We start from the raw sequence: 19534 nt of genomic DNA on the forward strand, positions 1-19534 counted from the left end.
TTCCACCAGATAAGGAGTCTAGGTGGTTGGATTCGTCTGGGAGAAGAGTTTGTGGGACCTCGGCGACCTCCATGAAGGCAGCTAGTGCCACTGCCTTGTTGGGTCGGTATGACAGAGCCCTCTGGGAATCCCTTCAACAGTTTGTGGAGCTCCTTCCGCGGGACAAGCGGGTAGACTACCAAGAGGTGCTAAACGAAGGGATGTTGGTGGCGAATCAAGTCATCAGCGCTGCAGCCGACTCTTCTCTACTGGCGGCGCATGGTTTCTGCCACTGAATAAACCAGCGACGACATGCATGGCTCCGCCTTACGTCTCTGAAACCGGACGCTCAGCAAAGGGTTGCCAATCTGCCATTCTCTGGCGAAACCCTGTTCGGGAAGCACGCTGATGATGAAATGGCCCGCATGAAGGCGGAGGCTGAGACGCTCACAGCGGTGGGTTTGGAGAAGCCCAAGGAGACCAAGAAGACGTACCGTCCGTTCCAACGTCGGTTCGGTGGTCAAGGCAGAGGGTGTGGCCAGTCTTCTGGACAACAGCAGCAACAACAACAGCAGCAGTTCAGAAGACCATTCCAGAAACGCCAGAGAGGCAGAGGCGGCCATCAGTCAACCCCAGCGACTAAGGGCCAGGCCGGGTCTAGGCCCTGAGCACTTACTTCCCCTGCAACTGTTACCCGCTGCGGTGGGGGGAAGCATCCAATCTTTTCTGGCAGAGTGGAGAAAGATTACTCAGGACAAGTGGGTGCTGAATATTGTTTGCAATGGATACAGTCTTCGGTTCACCAGCCCGCCTCCATCGATTCCTCCGGTCGGCTCGCAGTATCAACTGCGCGAGCTCCAGGCGGAGGCGGATATCCTGTTAAGGAAAAGGGCGATAGAAGTCGTACCTCTGTCTCAGAGAGGAAGAGGTCTGTACTCCCGGTTCTTTCTGGTTCGAAAAAAGGACAAGAACGAGTTCAGGCCCATTCTGGATTTGCGACAAGCAAACAAGTGGATTCGCAGAGAAAAGTTTCGCATGCTATCGTTGCATCCGATTTATCCTCAGCTGCAACGGGGAGACTGGCTGTGTGCCATAGACCTCCAGGATGCTTACTTCCATGTGCCCATTGCACACAAACACAGGAAGTTCCTGCGGTTCCAAGTCGGCGCCAATCACTATCAATACACAGTACTGCCATTCGGACTGAAGTCTGCGCCGAGGACATTCTCAAAGTGCATGGCGGTGGTAGCCGCACACCTGCGGAGGAACAAGGTGTTTGTCTACCCGTACCTGGACGACTGGTTGATCAAGGCCTCCTCCTTCACGGAAGCGCAAGCGCACTTCCAGAAGACGTGCGTTCTATTGAACAAGCTGGGGTTGCACATCAACATGTCCAAGTCGGTTCCGACTCCGCTCCAGTTCATTCAGTACTTGGGAGCTTCCATCCATACGCTGTCAGCAAGCGTGTCTCCTTCGGAGGAGCGACGATTATCACTGCTTCGGAAGGCTCGGGCTCTTATGACCACTCCATCCACGACAGTGAGGACGGTGTCTTCTCTACTAGGATCGATGGCCTCGTGTATCTTCCTTACGCCCCATGCACGGCTGCACATGAGACCGTTGCAAGAGTGCTTGGAGGATCAGTGGGATCAGAGGAGAGGATCTTGGGACGACAAGATACGTCTATCTCTGCATGCTCTTCAGTCTCTGAAGTGGTGGTGTTCAGCGGAGAATCTCCTCAAGGGGGTTCCCTTCCACAAGGACATTCCCACTCAGGTTATCGTGACGGATGCTCCTCTCCAGGGCTCGGGAGCGCATTCCGGAGACCTACAGATCCAAGGGACGTGGTCCCCGACGGAGTCCACGTACCACATCAATTTCCTGGAACTCAGAGCTGTTCACTTGGCACTGAAGGTCTTTCACCCGTCCTTCCAGACCAACTCTCTACTTGTGCAAACAGACAATACGCCCACAATGTATTACCTCAACAAGCAGGGAGGCTCGAGGTCACGCACCCTGTCGCAGGAGGCGCAGGCGATCTGGCGCTGGCTTCTGGCTCGAGGACTGATGATAACGGCCACCCATCTGTCAGGTGTGCAGAATGTTCAGGCGGACGCACTGAGCAGACTGATTCAGGAAAACCACGAATGGGTCATAAACGACGAAGTACTAGGAGAAGTCTTCGCAAGGTGGGGGACTCCAGACGTAGATCTGTTCGCCACCGCCGAAAACAGCAAATGCCGAGGCTTCGCCTCCAGGTACTACCAGCCGGGGACGCTGGGGAATGCGTTATGGATCAACTTGTCGAACAGCTTTCTGTACGCTTTTCCACCCATTCCCCTGATTCCGACGGTTCTCATCAAGCTGTCCCAGTCCAGGGCGTGGATGATACTGATTGCCCCGGAATGGCCCAGACAGTGGTGGTTCACGGACCTGCTTCACCGGTCTCTCCTTCCTCACATTCGGCTGCCGTGCAGGCCGGACCTTCTCACGAAGTTCGGGGGGCTGATGTTGCACCCCAACCTCTCGTGTTTGAGTTTGGCAGCATGGCTCCTGAGATAGTGCAATATGGTCATTTGAATCTCCCTGCAGATTGTATGGATATACTGAAGGAGTCTAAGAGACCTTCCACTAGGACTTCCTATGCGTACAAGTGGAAGAGATTTTGTATCTGGTGCAAGTCTAAGAACTATGATCCGACGACTTGTAAGGAAGATGTCATCCTTCCTTATCTTCTACAGTTGGCGCAGTCTGGCCTTAATGTCCATTCTATTAAGGTTCATCTTGCTGCTTTGACTGCCTACAGGAAATGCCCTTCGCAGACTTCCTTCTTCCAGATCCTTGTGATCAAAGATTTTTTGGAAGGCTTGAAGAAAGTGTTCCCTCCTGTCAGGCTTCCTTCGCCTTCATGGGAATTGAATGTGGTGCTGTCCAGGTTGATGAAGGAGCCTTTTGAACCTATTCATAAGGCTTCGTTGCAGCACCTGTCCTGGAAGGCGGCGTTCCTCGTGGCCATTACATCGGCCCGCAGGGTGAGTGAAATTCAGGCGCTGTGTTGCCAAGAACCTTATACTGTATTTCATGCTGCTAAGGTTGTTATGCGTACTCACCCTAAATTTCTTCCCAAGGTTATTTCTGATTTTCATGTCAACCAGACCATAACTTTGCCTACGTTTTTTCAGAATCCTTCATCTCCAGCGGAAAGGTCATTACATTCCCTGGATGTTAGGAGGGTATTGAAATTTTATCTGGATAAGACCAAAGATATTCGTAGGTCTGACCAATTGTTTATCAATTATGGATCTGTCAGGACGGGTCTTGCGACCTCTAAGCAGTCTATCTCTAGGTGGATTGTGTCCTGCATACAGTTATGTTACCAAAAAGCTAATAAGACCTTAGGAGGTAAGCCTAAGGCTCATTCCACCAGGGGCAAAGCTGCCACGACAGCCTTGCTCCGTAATGTTCCGATTGCAGAAATCTGCAAGGCGGCCACTTGGAAGTCGGTTCATACCTTTGCTAAGCATTACTGCCTGGACACTGATGCCAGGGCAGACGCTCAGGTTGGGCAGGCTTCGCTGCGAAATCTGTTCGCACAATAGTGGCGTTAATTCTCTTTTCTCCACCGCCGCTTTGGTGTGGGGATGGGCTTGCCATTCTATTCACTAGATAATGACTATACACAGAGATCCCCTACTACAGAAGGAGTAGTTTCTGTCCTGTAACTCCAGTTCTGTAGTAGGGGTATCTCTGTTATAGTCATAAGCGCCCTCCCGCCTCCCCGGTGGAGAGAGATGTTCATTTAAGGAATGCGACAGGTCTGGCGTGTTACGCCTTCAAAAAGAACTGAAAGTGAGAGGGACCTGCTATGCATTCTGGGATACTGGGAGAAGTTCTGGAAAGTTCTCTTAAAGGCACAGTATCCTATTTAAGCCACATAATGGCAGCCTATGGGGCTTGTCTGTCCATGCCTTCCTCTCTATCATTTCTGAGGGTGTTTGCTGTTAAAGCAAGGGAAATCTGGACAGGCTTTGCTGTTTGTGGATTTTTGGTGGAATTTTCTAGTTGAAGTACTGGACAGTGTAGCCTGTGAATATAGGCTGCATTATTTGTCTTTAAATTCTCTCTTAAGTGTCTTTGCAGTTCTGCAATTTTCTGACAATTTAAGAGATTATTTTTGATTGCCGGGGTCCTCGCACATGGGCGGGACTATTCACTAGATTATGACTATAACAGAGATACCCCTACTACAGAACTGGAGTTACAGGACAGAAACTACTCCTTATATTCTCTACTGCCATGTAATGGGGTGTTGGATCATCCATTGGGGGTATTCTTGGCTTTGCATAGTAGAAATACGTCTGATTGCTGCTTTGTTTATATGCTTGTATATATATACTCCCTTGGCACCATGGTAGAACTGTATCTACTATTTACTCTTTTGGTGCTAGTATTCATTTTCATCTGCTTCTGTCTACTGATTATCGCAGCACATGTATTCTACACAAGAATAATGGTGGTTCAGTAAATATATCGAAAATGTCCCACTGTGTATTCTCTATATATTTCTCTGAGCACAAGTAAGCACGAGTGACTGAGTGTTTCCACGATCCCTGAAGGGGGTCAGGGTTGTCATGGTCAGTGGATACCAGAAATTATTCGCTCCCTGGTAAGGTTAGGGGTGGCTTATGGTGGCACTGTGAGCTAGCTGGTCTCTAAACTAACAAATCCTGCGGGGATGCCTGAATCAGTCTAGGCACCTCACCCAAAGTTTATGTTGTCCAACAAACGCCCAGGTCCTACAGATTAGTGGGAACTACACAACAGGTAGTTGTTGCTATTCTTGCTTCTTTCTGGTGCTCAAGAAGTAAGGAGGCCTTTTTCCTATCCGTTTCCTATACTCTCAATTTCTTTTCTCAAGAAGGAGGAATTAAAGATGCTCACTCAGGCTCAGATCCTGTCTGTTCTGGACCCTGTAGACTTCATGGTAGTGTTGGACTTGCAGGAAGATTACTTCCACATTTCCAACTGGTCTTACCTACAGTTCGCTGTGGGCCATGAGCATTTTCAGTTCTCCGTGCTCCCTCACGGCCTAACCGGTGCCCCCTGGGGTGTTCACCATGGTGATGGCAATGGTTGCAGCTTATCTGCGAAAATCAGGGGTGCTAGTCTTCCTCTGTCTCGACGACAGGCTGTTGAAAGCGGGCCCGCCTCACTTTGTCGTCTCCCACCGCCAGACAAGTGCAGACCTCCTCCATTTGCTGGAGTTTACAATCAACATGCCGATGTCACACCTCTCAGAAGCTCCCTTTTTCTGGAACGGTTCTGGACACGGAGCAATTTCAGGCCTATCCGCCTGAACGGCGAGTCCAGGATATTCAGGCTATGATACAGATGTTTCAGCCTTTATCCTGGATTCCATTGAGACTGACTCTGAGGCTGCCAGTCCTTTTGGCCTCCTTCATCCTGCTTGTGACAATGTCTGTTGGTATGTGCAGGCTCTGCAGTGGGACCTGAAGTTTCAGTAGGTGCAGCATTAGAGGAATCTCTCCTATATCATCCATATCTCTGAGTGGGGACCTGCAGTGGTGGCTTACGAACCGCGATATGGTCAGCGGCAGACCGCTTTCCCCCCCCCACCCCCCCCCAACCAGATCTGACATTAGTGACACATGCGTCACTCCTGGGATTGGGCGGCCATCTGAGAGAGGTGTAGATCATAGGACTCTGGTCTCTGGCGGTATCCAGGCTTCACATTAACCTGTTGGATCTCTGAGCGAATAATTGGCATTGAAAGCCTTCCTTCCCTTCATCCAGGAAAGGCTAGTGCAGGTATTCACAGACAAAACCACCACCTTGTGGTACTGCAAGAAACAGGGCGGGTGGGGTTTTGGACCCGTTGTCAAGAGGCCCTGCGTCTCTGCACATGTCTGGAAAAGCAGGGTATATCCCTGCTGGTCCAACATCTGCCAGGTTCTCGGAGCACCACAGCCGACAAACTAGATGATGCCTAGTGGATCACGAATGGCGCCTCTATCTGTTGGTGGTGCAAGGTCTCTTTCAGCAGTGGGGGAAGGCCTCGGTTTCTGTTCGCCACCAATGAGAACGCACAATGTCTGCAGTTTTGTGCACTGGAGTTTCCAATGCGGCTTTCGCACCGAGACACTTTTTGTCCCGAGAAGAGCTCAGGCCTCCTGTATGACTTTCCATCCATACCACCCATGCCAAGAGTTATCAGGAAAACGTGAGCCCAAGTCATCCTCTTGGCTCTGGATTGGGCCCAGAGAGTTTGATATCCCAAGTTGTTGAGCATGGCCATTTATCCGATTCAGCATGCCCCTTCGGGAGGATCATCTCTCGCAGCTGTAGGGGAGAGTTCTCCTCCTGAAACCTGTCAACACGCCCCCTTCTTGGGTGGAGATTGAGCAGCGACAGTTGATGGCTTTCAATCTTCCTCCCAAAGTCTGTAATGTTGTCTTGGCAGCCAGGCGTCCCTCTACCAAGATGGTTTACTCCTGCTGTTGGTCTTAACTTTTTGTCATGTTTCAAAAGAAGCATTGATCCCTTTCTGCCCCTTTTTTCTGGGCACTGTCAGGTATACTCGTCTGCTTTTCTTCTTTTGCCTGACCAACCCTCTTTTTCAATCCCCCTATTGTTTTTGAAAGGTTTGCAACATATGATGTCTCCCACTGCTTTCATTCTGCCCCAGGGGAATCTCAATCTCGTCCTCGCCTTCCTTATGTGCACTGCCTTTGAGCCTTTGCATAATTCTCCACTCAGGCTCTTTACCATCAAAACTGCCTTTCTCCTGGTGATAACATCTGCCCGGAGGGTCAGTGAGCTTCAGGCCTAGTCATCCAAGCCTCCTTATCTAAACATCTACCATGACAAACAGGTACTTTGTATGAGGTCTAACTTTGTTCCGAAAGTGGTCACTTCATTTCACATAGGCCAAACCATCACTCAGCCTACTTTGTAGGCTCCACATCATTCCTCCAAGGAAGAGAAGAATCTGCATCATCAGCACCCAAATAGAGCATTGTTGTTCCACCTTGACTGCACACAAGAGTTCCAGGTAGATAACCAACTCTTCCTGGGATATGTTGGTGCGAAGAAGGGCAAGGCTGAACAGAAAAGGACCATCTCCCGATGGGTCGTGCTCCGAATTAAGATCTGCTACGCATTGACTAAGAAGCAGCACACCTGAGGGTTTGCAAGCTCTTTCCACCAGAATAAAGGCTGCTACCACTGCGTGAGCATGCGGAATTCTGGTCCTGAATACCTGCCAGGCAGCAACATGCGCCTCAATGCACACTTTCACCAAACATTACTGGCTGGACGGTCAGGTCTGTAGAGATGGGCATTTTGCCTGTTGGGTCCTGCAGGATTTCCTCGTGTGGCATTAGTCCACAGACTCCTCTCCCGGGAGGTATTGCTTGGGTATCTATTCTAAGGTAAGGAATCTGCAGTTGAAAGTCTCTATCAGATGAACAAGTTACTGGTGAAGACCTTTAACTAGCTGCAGATTCCTTACCGACGCACCCATCCTCCCTGCAAACCGATTTCTAAGGACCGGGTTTTTCCCCTTTCTGATCCCGAGTTTTCCACACCAGTGCTCAGTGTACTTCATGGCTCCACACTTCTGCAGTGGAAAGTCACGAAATTTAGCAGAGGTCAGTACGACTGGGTTACGCCTATGTGGACACTGCTAACAAAGCCACCTCCCGGCGCACAGGAGGACTGCTCATGGAAATATTTCCGATCCAGTCTGACGCTTGGGGATAATTTTAGGGTAGGGAATCTGCAGCTAGATAGTATGTTCCAGGTAAGGCATTACCGAAGGTAAGTAACTTGCTTTACAAGATGAGCAGGAAAGACAAACGTCTGTATCCCACTTATTTCCCATGACTTACCTGGAGATAATGTATATTTGATAAACACTCATTCCTGTCAGAGATTACTAGGATTACATGTATTAGTTAGTGAGTTCAGGCACCCCTCTCCTCTTAAGATGAACATTCAAGAACTCCACAGAATGTATTGGAAAAGGCTTTGTAAAATATTAAAACCCAGTTCTAATCTAGATTGTGGGTGTTATTGCAGAAATAAAAATAATAGTGAAAAGCAAAAATAGGACCCATAAAAGTACAAGAACAAGTAACATGTCAGATGATAAATATTTAGTAAAATCATTGATGTAATCAATCTTTATCAAAATCCCTCCCTTCTTCGATACTGTATAGCTTAACACTGGATGCATAGAATTTATAAACCAGTTTCCTAGATGGCCTTTTCCACACATACCTTTCATCATAGATACTCAGTGTTTTGCAGTCTACTGCAAGTGAGGTCAGTTTCTTTGGTCCTGCTTTGCTTGAGAAAGCTACAAATAGCACCACCAGTGCCAGTGCTTGTCCTTCAAGCACATGTTAATGACTTTGATGCTGTTGCAAAATGTTGAAGCATCTCTCCGGTTAAATGCCTGTGCACCCAACTTATATAGGATCTCCCAGCGTTACTATGAGAAAAATGGATCTTGGGATTTGGGTTGTTAATTGTGAAAAAGGATCATTTGAATTTCTTCTGCATGTTTCCCTAAATCCACTGTTCTTTATAAATGTTGCTATTAAATACATAACATATGAGATATTGATGTACTATCAACCTATGCCATAGCATCACGCTATAGAATGAGCAAAATATGCATTTATAACAAATTAATGAATGCCACAGGAGGCTCAAAAGCAGGAAAACACAAAGCACATGACCTTTATACTTGTGGCTGTGGTTAGTGTTCGGCTGGGGATGGGGTTCTTGGTGTTGGATGAAATATATCGGCAGTTAAGTAAACACTCCTTGAAATGTACAGTGCAACACTTTGTCGATAAGGTGAATATTGTGCTAATTTAATTACTTTGTAAAGCATCAAAAAATCAAGTACTGTTCTTTTGCAAAGTTCCTTCTAATTGGAGATGTCTTTGTTTATTTTTAGCTACACATTGGAATGCAACTATAACACTGGGCGGGCTGTCAACGCTATGCCTTCAGCCTGCCATGACAATGGCAGGGCGAGCCCTCCTCCTCCTCCAGCATTCCCACCCAAGTATACCACAGACCTCTTCGAACAGGTGAGTTTGAACCTGTGCCACTAAGAGCATGCATCTAAATCACTTGGTAAAAAGGCATATTGCTTTGCGGATCAGAAGTTATTTGGGATTGAACTTTGGGCTTGTCCTGCTGCTAAATCAGGTTTCTTTGGGCTTTTCCCAGAATAATAATAAAAATAAAGGAGTCCAGCACCAATTTAGAAAGTTGCAGTGTCTTGTTTTGGTGTTGATATAGCTTTTTTAGGTCTCCCCTGGCGATGCAGCGCGAAAGCGCTGCCGCCAGCGAGATCTATTGTTATCGACTTGCCTCTCAAGTGGTACAGACCGGGGCCACGTGCAGGGCTTTGGCGATTGGGGTCTGTTGACGCGCATGCTTCTAAGCTGTGTACAGCTGTGCACGTTAATTAGGCTGCAGTGAAAAGTGTGAACGCGCTCTGGAAGGCGTGCTTTCAGCAGCAGCCTGTGGGGTGCCTGGAGGCATGCCGAGATAAATGCCTTTTTCCCTTCCGCCTTTCTTGTGAGAGCATGAGTGGCCGTCTCACTGGCACCATGTTCTGGAAGCTCCTTTTGCAATTGATTCTTAGCTGATACTACAAAGTGTTTTCTTTTTTTTTATAGTGCACAGTGCCTAAAGTGCGAGCTCCTTGTACGCTCAGAATATTATCAAACTATGGAGTTGCCCGTGCAATATTTATTTAATTCTTATACGTTGTTTCCCATAACCAACCTCCACTACCGCCGTGCCTAACCACTGTATTTCGTGGACAAATTAAGGACGCTGGTATCTTCACTGCATCTTAAAAGGTTCCCGTTGCCACAATACTCAGCTAATATTGTGCCTAACTACTGTGTTTCGTGGACCAATTAAGGGCATTGGTAAATTCCCTGCATCTGTCAGCATTTCCAAAGTGCGACTGCCACTTTTAACAAACTTTGCGGTTGCTCGTATGATATGCTTCATCCCGCTGTGTTGCGCTAGCAAACAAAGGACACTAGCAACTGACCTCATTTTCGCGCAATGTCTTTTTAACGAAAATCTCTGCTGATATTGTAAGGTGGTGACATACAAGCTACTGCTAATAAAATAACATACATTAGGGGCATCTTAAACTTCTCTATATCTTCCAAAAGCCTCCTCCTGCCACAATTTACCCTGTCGCTACTATAACACAATTACATAGTGCCTAAAGTGCGGCCTCTTTGTACGCTCAGAATATTAACAAACTGGTGTTGCCCGTGCAATATTTATTTAACTCTTACACGTTGTTTGCCATAACCAACCTCCACTACTGCCGTGCCTAACCACTGTGTTTCGTGGACAAATTAAAGGCACCAGTAATTTCCCTGCATCTTACAAAGTTTCCCGTTGCCACAAATCCTCAGCTAATATTGCGCCATGTTCTGGAAGCTCCTTTTGCCATTTATTCGTAGCTAATATTACAAAGTGTTGTCTGTCTATTGCAAGAACTAACAGATCACTGTTACAAACTCTAGTGGCAATAGCATGAGGCAAATAAACACTTTCCATAGTTGCATAGCAATAGTGTGCAGTGAATGAAAACATACACACGCTTACTCGTGTGGCAATAGCGTGGAACAAATAAACAGTTTTTGTTATTGCATAGCAATACTGTGCAGTAAATAAAAACATACACACGCTTACAGTCAAATTCTGTTAGCGAGCCCCATGTGTAACTACACTGTGTTGCGCCAGGAAACTAAATACAACAATAATCCCTGTACAATACTGTTACTTTCTCGATTGGAGCTTGTGCGCACGCACAGCCACGCAGTGTGCACATCTCCTGTCCCACTTTCGAGGCAAGTTCTCGCAAGCCTCATGCAGCCTTACTTTCACTTTCCCTTCCCCCCTGATTAGTAGCAGTACTTGTGGGGGTTCTTACCACCGAGTCTTCTTTTAACCTGCGTCGGGGGTGGAAACCGAAGCTTCGTATTCTCCATGTCCCTGAGCCTAGCTGGTGCGCAGGGTGGAAGAAAGGCATCTGGGTTCGGCGGAGCAGTTATGACGGTGATACAGGTAACTGCTCCTTGTGATCCAGCGCATAAGCAGCTAGCAATTCTAATTCAGCTGCCATGTGTCCCCGCCTTGGGCACCCTGGCACCTTGGCGGCCCCCTCCCTGGGCCACACGAGCTGCGCAGCACCCATCCGAGTATGGCGAAGTCTGCAGGCGCCGCCACTGGGCATGAGCCGCAGGCCACGCGATGTGCACACTCACGGCGTGTCTACAACGCGCGCATGACGCTTTCACTTTCCCTTGTTTTTGTTGCAGTTTTATTCAGTACAATCTCGACCCGTAGGTATTAGAGTGCTTTACATGAGCACTGGTTTCATTACACTTGGTAAAATTAATTTGTATTTACAGTTTTTACACAGCGCGATCTTGAAGCATAGGTATTGGAGTGCTTTACATGAGCAGTGGTTTCATGACGCACAGTAACATTCATTTTTTGGTAGCATCTCGGCACTTATCTGATCTGTCTCACTGAAAGCACACAACTTCAGCTGCATTTTTAGGTTTCGCCTGGCGAAAAGATGCGCTCTGCGCATCTTTTTCGCGCAGGCGAAATCCTGATGAGTTCTGTAGTGTGGCTTTGGTTCGGCCCTCGTCATTCATTGGCTGGCTCCATAAATGGAGCCTAGCCATTGGACGAGGGGCCTGTCCGTCAATGCCGGACCAGATTCGGGGGCGTTCCCGACATTCTTTGGCTTTTGCCGACGTCACGCGACGTCAGCCGAAAGCCGGGAACGCCCCCGAATCTGTTCCGGCATTGCCGGCACCCGGAAGAAGTCCAGGTGAGTGCTTGCTTTTTTTTTTGCTTGCTTTTTTTTTTTGGCCCGTTCCCACCCCCTCTCCGTGTCTCCTGACCCCGTTCCCGCCCCCCTCCCGCTGGTGCCCGTGCGGTTTTTTATGCATGTTCGGCTCGTCTTCCGGCCCCGTTCCCGGGGGCATTAATGCAATAGAAATGCAACTTGTTTGTTTAATGTAACGCACACGTCCTAACTTTGCGGACACCCACAAACATCCAGCAAAGCTCAGCCCACACTCTGGTAAGCAGCTAAATTACTCCCAGGTCAATCAGGAACAGGCGCTCTCCCCCCGGGTGCCAGGCTGCCCCCCCCTCGGCCCCTCCATCCTCTCGCGCAGGATCTCCGCCACCGTTCAGCAGGTTCTGCGCGGCGTTAGTACCTTTGTTCCCCCTGGCATGCCTGGCATTCTCAGGGCCCAGCCTGACTACCCACACGTCGAGATGTTAAAGATGGATTTTCGGGCATTATGCGCAGCATTGTGGCGGCCACAAAAAGCGCCGAGTGCACACACAGTTGAGCCGGCCCCTGCCCTGACGCGTTCACATCGAGAAGCTGAGGTTAAATGTTTACGAAAAGCATGGAATCTGCTTGCAGCGGCGGTAGGGGCGAACGGAGGGAGGGGCTGGATTTATCGCTTTGGTTTGGTGATCTGCTGGGTGGTGTGTGGCGAGTGGGAGGGACGGTGGCGTGCCCGCAGATTCCCCCTCTATCACACTCGCCTTCTCTTTAGATCATCGTCATGGTGTAAACAAACAAGCTAAACTCCCGGAGATTTACAGTGCCCGGCGTCCGTGACTTCCTCTGCCGCGCTGTGAGATATTTCCGTACAGGCAGGCTAAGCACTTTCCATTTTATACCTCAGCGGCTTTATAGCATCTTGAGGATTTTATTTTAAAGTGCCAGCAAACACTCCCTGCGCTCCCCGTTGGAAGTGAGCACGACGCTGCTATCTGCATTGTGCGGCGGGAAACTTCCTGTGTGTATTGATCCCTTGCTGAGAGCACTGTCCGTCATGGGGCTGCTTTGTCTGGCAGTCACTTCCATTTGACTTTGACTGACTGAGGGAGCCTGGTTTATTTGTAAAGGACAACAAGGATTTTCATTTATAATTCCGGCAGCGGGGACGGGTGCTAATGACAGAGCCCTGAATAATGAGGGCGCGGTATTCAAGGCAGGAAGGAGCGCGGCCGGGGTTGCCAAATGCGGCAGCCAGAGACGAGACGGACTGCAGGGAGCGCAGGCGGCGCCGGCACTCAGGGATCCACATCTGCAGCACGCCCTGTGTGACCCTGCACACCCAGAGAGATCCGCAGCACGCCCTGTGTGACCCTGGGCACCCGGAGAGAACTGCATCAGCAGCACGCCCTGTGCGACCCTGGGCACCCGGGGAGAGACGCATCTGCAGCACACCCTGTGTGACCCTCGGCACCCGGAGAGATCTGAAGCACGCCCTGTGTGACCCTGGACACCCGGAGAGATGACCGTTGAGGATGGCGCGCCCCTTACGGAGGTCAGACTGCCCATTTCACGCCCTAGAGAGAGGGGGCGAAAGGGAGAGGAGAAGTAGGAAAGTTTGAGATGTCGAAAATGAGTGAGAAACGTGAACGAAAAGAGAGCGGAGGGCGAAAGAAGACAGGGAGAGAGGCAGTGAGGGACGGAGGCACAGAGGAGAGGAAGATAAGCTGAGCAGTGTAGGGGGTTGGGGGGTGGGGGTGTAGAGAGGCTTGGAAACGGAGACGGGGTATGTTTGTGTTTCGGGTGCACACACGCGTGAGCGTTTGAGTCACTAGTTGTCTTTTCCGAAATTAATTTTTCAGTTGTCTTTCTTAAATACGCTGATATTCCCTTTCCGTTTGTCTGTTATCTCGGCATTGCTTTATTTTTGTTTTTAAAATGCTTTTGTTGTTGCAGTGAATCATTTTCTGTTTGTGTCATTTAGGGTGGGTCAGATGGGGTTCTAGGCGCCTCCAGGTCAGATTTTCACTTGGGTCGGAGCCTTTGATTTACTGCTTCCTTTCTGGGGTTTTATTGGTGTTGTCGGCTGCGCCGTCCTTTTCTTGTAATTATAATTCGGGAGAAGTAAAGTGAGCACGACCCCGAGTGCTGTGGAGTGGAGTGTGACGTCCAAGTTCAGGTCTGAAGGACGGAGTCAAAGCTTTAACAGCAGCAATATTCAAAGTGCCGCCATAACTACTGGAGTGAAGTGCTGTGTCTTTGGGGTTGGAGGGTTGTGCGGCGATGTCCATTCAGTGCCGCCTGTAACCACCAGTGCAAAGCTCTGTGGAGGTCCCGGGTATATCCCTTCAAAGTGCCACCCGTACCTACCGCTGTAAAGTGCAATGTAAAATGTAACTTGGAGAGGGTCTGGATGTTGAGTGTGACCTGAAGCTTTTATTCCCTGCATAGCAGACAAGTGGTGTCCAAAGTCTCGCTGCAAGAACTGTTTTTTGTTGCAGGTTTATAAAGCATGAACTCGACCTGAAGGTATCAGAGCGCTTTACATGAGCACCAGCTACATTACACAGTCAAGGACACATTCATTTTTTATACCTACAGGGAGAGTGAGTGTTTTGCCCAGAATCACAGGACGCTGTGCCAACGCTGAGACTCCAACACGGTTCTTCAGATTCAAAGTCGACAGTTTTGGCCATTAGGCTACCCCCCCCCCCCCTAAAAAAAAATGAAGAGGGGAAATAAATAAGTGAAAGTGGAGCTGATAAAAAAGTTGGGGCGGTTAATCCTTAAATACATTCAGTAACCTATTAATAAATAGCAAAGTGCAGATGGGTGTGATCTCGAAATGCCACGGGAACGTTTAGGAGACTTTAGTCGAAAAAATGTCCTTTAAAGTGCAGTGGAAGGAAAGGGATTCCCTGCACTTCAGCTTCACAATATAAGTGTACCGCGTAATGTGTGCTAACGTGTTCATCCGAAGTGCAGCGGTGCTGTCTAGTATAGTATTTACGGTTGGAATGAGTTAAAGTGTAGGCGACATCTGTACACACAAAATGACCCGGGTATATGGATTTAAAGTCCAGTGATTGTGCACAAGCTTAAATTGAATTAGTGTGTGAATTTAAAGTGAAAATCAAATGAGTAATGTGCTTTGAACGTGCTGCAGGGTGTACGTTTAAATACGTTACTGAATAACGCGCAGCTGACATAGGTGCCCTTAAGTGCAGAAGGGTGTATTCGAGTAAAGTGCTATGAGAAGGGAGCCAGGTCCTCACCCAGAGGGACAGTGCGTCCATTTAAAGTGCAACAAATAATGTTTGAGGGTGCAGTATGTAAAGTGCAGCACTGGTGCATGATTTTCGAACGCAGCAGGCACCTCTTGTGCTCCGGTGATGTAGTAAAGTGCAATTGAGGAGTGCCGTAGGGGGTGTACAGTGCAGCGAGGGAGTACAAGAGTGTGCATTAATCGTGCAGCTAGCAGGGTTTCGTTTGCAGTGCAAGGGTCGTTGCTGACACGTCTCTGTAGGGCACATCAATTGTAGTAGTTGCAGGTCGTCGGAAGAGGATACATTGCGACGATTTTAGACTACCATATTTGAGGAAGCCTCATCTATGGTTTGTTTTTCAGGTGTGGTGTGAACCAAGATCTTCTCGTTCTAGTAATATCATATATTTCGCTCTTACTTATAGGGCGTTCAGGCAGCCCTCTTCACCCATTGGTCTGCTGTTGTGCCATTCACACTTCTCTTCTGCTCGCTGCTTTGAACCCCCTGGCCCAGCCCACTTCAGCCATTGGCTTACTGCATCCTGAGCGAGGGCAAAAGCAAACCCTGTCAAAATGAACACATCCACACGCAAAGTAGCACCCCCTCAGGGGCCACTTTGACACTGTTTGTTTCGAGAAAAAATGCGTGTTTATATTTTTTTAAAATATTAGTGAAGGCCTGGCAACTTCAACGGCGGCGTTTTATGCAATCGATGGCAATACAGAACAACTATTAACCAAACCCAAAGCCTGGAACCCAACGCTAGATGGATTGGCTTTGCTAATGTTTGCTTTCCTATGTTGCCCATTGTTTGCGAAGCTCCAGTTACACAGAAGTCCGAGAGAGATACTCTGCGCAGTTTCTAACCATTTCTAAACCTCCAGGCTTGTCCTCAGTCTCCCTCTGTGTGCAGTGAGTCCCTCCTGGCTTGTCCTCAGTCTCCCTCTGTGTGCAGTGAGTCCCTCCAGGCCTGTCCTCAGTCTCCCTCTGTGTGCAGTGAGTCCCTTCAGGCTTGTCCTCAGTCTCCCTCTGTGTGCAGTGAGTCCCTCCAGGCTTGTCCTCAGTCTCCCTTTGTGTGCAGTGAGTCACCCCATGCTTGTCCTCAGTCTCCCTCTCTGTGCAGTGAGTCCCTCAAGACTTGTCCTCAGTCTCCCTCTGTGTGCAGTGAGTCCCTTCAGGCCTGTCCCCAGTCTCCCTCCCTGTGCAGGGAGTCCCTCCAGGCCTGAAATGAGACTCCGCCTTTGTGCAGCTAGCTCATGCAAGTGGGTTCTAGCCTGCACCAAAATAACAGATACAACTTGGTTTTGTTTTTTCTTGCCTTCTGCCTTTTGATTGTGCCTGTGCCTGTTCCCGCCCCCCCCTCCCGCTGTCCGTGTCTCCGGCCCCACTTGTAAATGCTTGTTTTATTTTTGCAGTATATTTCCTTGGGAAAGCACATGTCTGTAGTTGCATTTGGGGAATGAATCTCTGAAACTGAGATCTGTTTTGAATTTGGGAAGTGCTTCTCTTAGAGACAGCAGCATAGTGTGGGCTGTGAGAGCTGTGTGGGCTGTGTGGGCTGTGTGGGCTGTGTGGGCTGTGTGGGCTGTGTGGGCTGTGTGGGCTGTGTGGGCTGTGTGGGCTGTGTGGGCTGTGTGGGCTGTGTGGGCTGTGTGGGCTGTGTGGGCTGTGTGGGCTGTGTGGGCTGTGTGGGCTGTGTGGGCTGTGAGGGCTGTGAGGGCTGTGTGGGCTGTGTGGGCTGTGAGAGCTGTGTGGGCTGTGAGAGCTGTGTGGGCTGTGAGGGCTGTGTGGGCTGTGAGAGCTGTGAGAGCTGTGTGGGCTGTGAGGGCTGTGAGAGCTGTGAGAGCTGTGTGGGCTGTGAGAGCTGTGTGGGCTGTGAGCGCTGTGAGGGCTGTGAGGGCTGTGTGGGCTGTGAACTGTTGGCAATGTAAATAACAATGCCATTTATTTATAAGTAAAAAAAAAAATAAGAAATGTCATGAGCAATGCCAATAGCTCTAACTTTTCCAAAGGCGAAACCATTGCATTGTAAATGCTTGTTTGACTCTGCATCGCGAATCATCCTTTCTCCGTTACCACTCCCAAGCTTTTATCTATCAACATTTAGCGTCACACCCTGGCATGCAGCTTGTTCCTAGCAAGTTAGCGTGAAGGCTGAGTTCCATTAGGGTATATTTAAGAAATGAAAGAAGAGGCATCTGAGGCCCCTGCCTTCTTGACAGACCTACCCAGCCCTGCTCCCCAGCCTAATAGCTCCGTGACCCCTGTGACTCCGGGTGCATTTCCTTTTACAAAGCAGTCCTTTTCCACACGTAGCATGAGTAGCAGGGAAAAGAAAACATGCTTCAAAATAGCCAGCCTATCTCGCATGTGAGTTTCCAGATACGTTCATTTTATGTCATACTCCCAAGTATAATTTTGTAGCTAAGAAGCTTGTTAATTTTTTTCATTAGTAACATTCTGAGTGTTAATAAAATACAGATTCTGACTTCTAAAGGACTGTTTTTTAACACCTTGGCTGCTATGGCTTTTCCCCTCCTGTGCTGATTTTATGATAATCCCATTGTTCATGACAAGGTCAGCTCGTCATTAGCACAGCTCCGGTGTGCCTCATGACGAGCTGAGCTCGTCATGAGCATGGAAGGGGTTAATATCTTCTTCCTCCGACTGCCCCGTCCCAGCCCCATTGGGTGCTTTATGTGGAAGCCTGCTTTCAATGCTCCTGTCCTGGCGTGCCACTGTTGGCATTTACTGTGGTATTCAAAGGTGTCGAGCGAGGATGTAGGCATCCTTATACCAAATCACACACACACACACACACACACAACCGCGCACACAACCGCACACACAACCACGCACACAACGGCACACACAGCCACGCACACAACCACACACAACCACGCTCTGAACCAACCACAACACACAACCACCACACACAACCACACACCCACACAACCGCACTCACACAACCGCACTCACACAACCGCACTCACACAACCGCACTCACACAACATCCGACACACAAACAAGCACACAAACAAGCACACAAACAACCACACCCAATCCTCCACGCACACAACCACACACACAACTACACACCCGCACTCACACACCCGCACTCACACACCCGCACTCACACACCCGCACTCATACACACAACCACACACACACACACAACCACACACACACACAACCACACACACACACACAACCACACACACACACACACACACAACCACACACACACACAACAACCACACACACACACACAACAACCACACACACACCAACCACACACACACACACACACACACACAACAACCACACACACAACTGCACTCACACAACCGCACACACAACTGCACTCACACAACTGCACAACCAGGCACACAACCACACACACAACCACACCACCACACAACCATACCCACACAACCACACACACAACAAAAAACATCTCACACTACTATTAGCGATGCTGATGAATATTTAATTGTGGTAGCTATAACCCCAATTTGATAGTCCTAACTGGCAACATCGCTATTGTGCCACCAGAGGAGGATTCTCATTCTGTGATTATAGTTGACTACAGTGGAGCAAATTGTTCTGTTGCAGAAAATACATCTCCTTTTTAATTCGAGCCTAGTGACCGCATGCGCTGCTCTGTGAGGCGTGCTGTATTGGAGTATGCACTGGAAGCCCCGCCTACTCTCTGGCCATATTTGTCATTGGCTTGTGTCATTGTTCTTCATAAATACTGGCTTCTGATTTGTAAATACGCTTGTTAGTCCCTCCTTAGTACCACCTTGTCTTCATTTTTAACCTCTGTTAGCACTATTTTCCTTTATTGAGTCTCTCTTACTGCAGGCAGGACATGCGCTGCTTCATCTGGAACCGCTTGTGTTTTTTTAAGCAGCATGGCCGCGCTTTAACATATCTTATGTGTTTTAAATTAACAACACGGACGCCCGCTTTCTCCTTAACACGGGCGCCCGCTTTCTCCTTAACACGGGCGCCCGCTTTCTCCTTAACACGGGCGCCCGCTTTCTCCTTAACACGGGCGCCCGCTTTCTCCTTAACACGGGCGCCCGCTTTCTCCTTAACACGGGCGCCCGCTTTCTCCTTAACACGGGCGCCCGCTTTCTCCTTAACACGGGCGCCCACGTTAAAGACGTCCACTTTGTCCATAACACGGGCGCCCACTTTGTCCTTAACACGGGCGCCCACTTTGTCCTTAACACGGGCGCCCACTTTCAATAACTTTCTAATAGGTGAGTCCCTGGCAATCACTGCCTTTCTCCAAAACCCATTGTGGCACTAAACTCTATCAGGGTAGCGAGTATGAGTAGTTCAAGGCCTACTGAGATGTGGTGTGGGCTAGCAATTCCGATTCACTGGT

At 49.0% G+C, this 19534-nt stretch overlaps 1 protein-coding gene across 7 annotated transcripts in view; it reads left to right on the forward strand.

Annotated features, from left to right (window-relative positions):
- AGBL5 (AGBL carboxypeptidase 5) overlaps positions 1–19534 on the forward strand; it is a 482741-nt gene that overhangs the window by 145606 nt on the left and 317601 nt on the right. For all 7 annotated transcript variants that reach the window (XM_078650056.1, XM_078650058.1, XM_078650055.1 and 4 more), the window contains exon 10: positions 8969–9104. In XM_078650056.1, the coding sequence (XP_078506182.1) occupies positions 8969–9104 (136 nt within the window). The remainder of the gene's footprint in view (positions 1–8968; positions 9105–19534) is intronic.

Source organism: Lissotriton helveticus, chromosome 6, assembly GCF_964261635.1.
Source record: "Lissotriton helveticus chromosome 6, aLisHel1.1, whole genome shotgun sequence".
NCBI classification, from domain to species: Eukaryota; Metazoa; Chordata; class Amphibia; order Caudata; family Salamandridae; genus Lissotriton; species Lissotriton helveticus.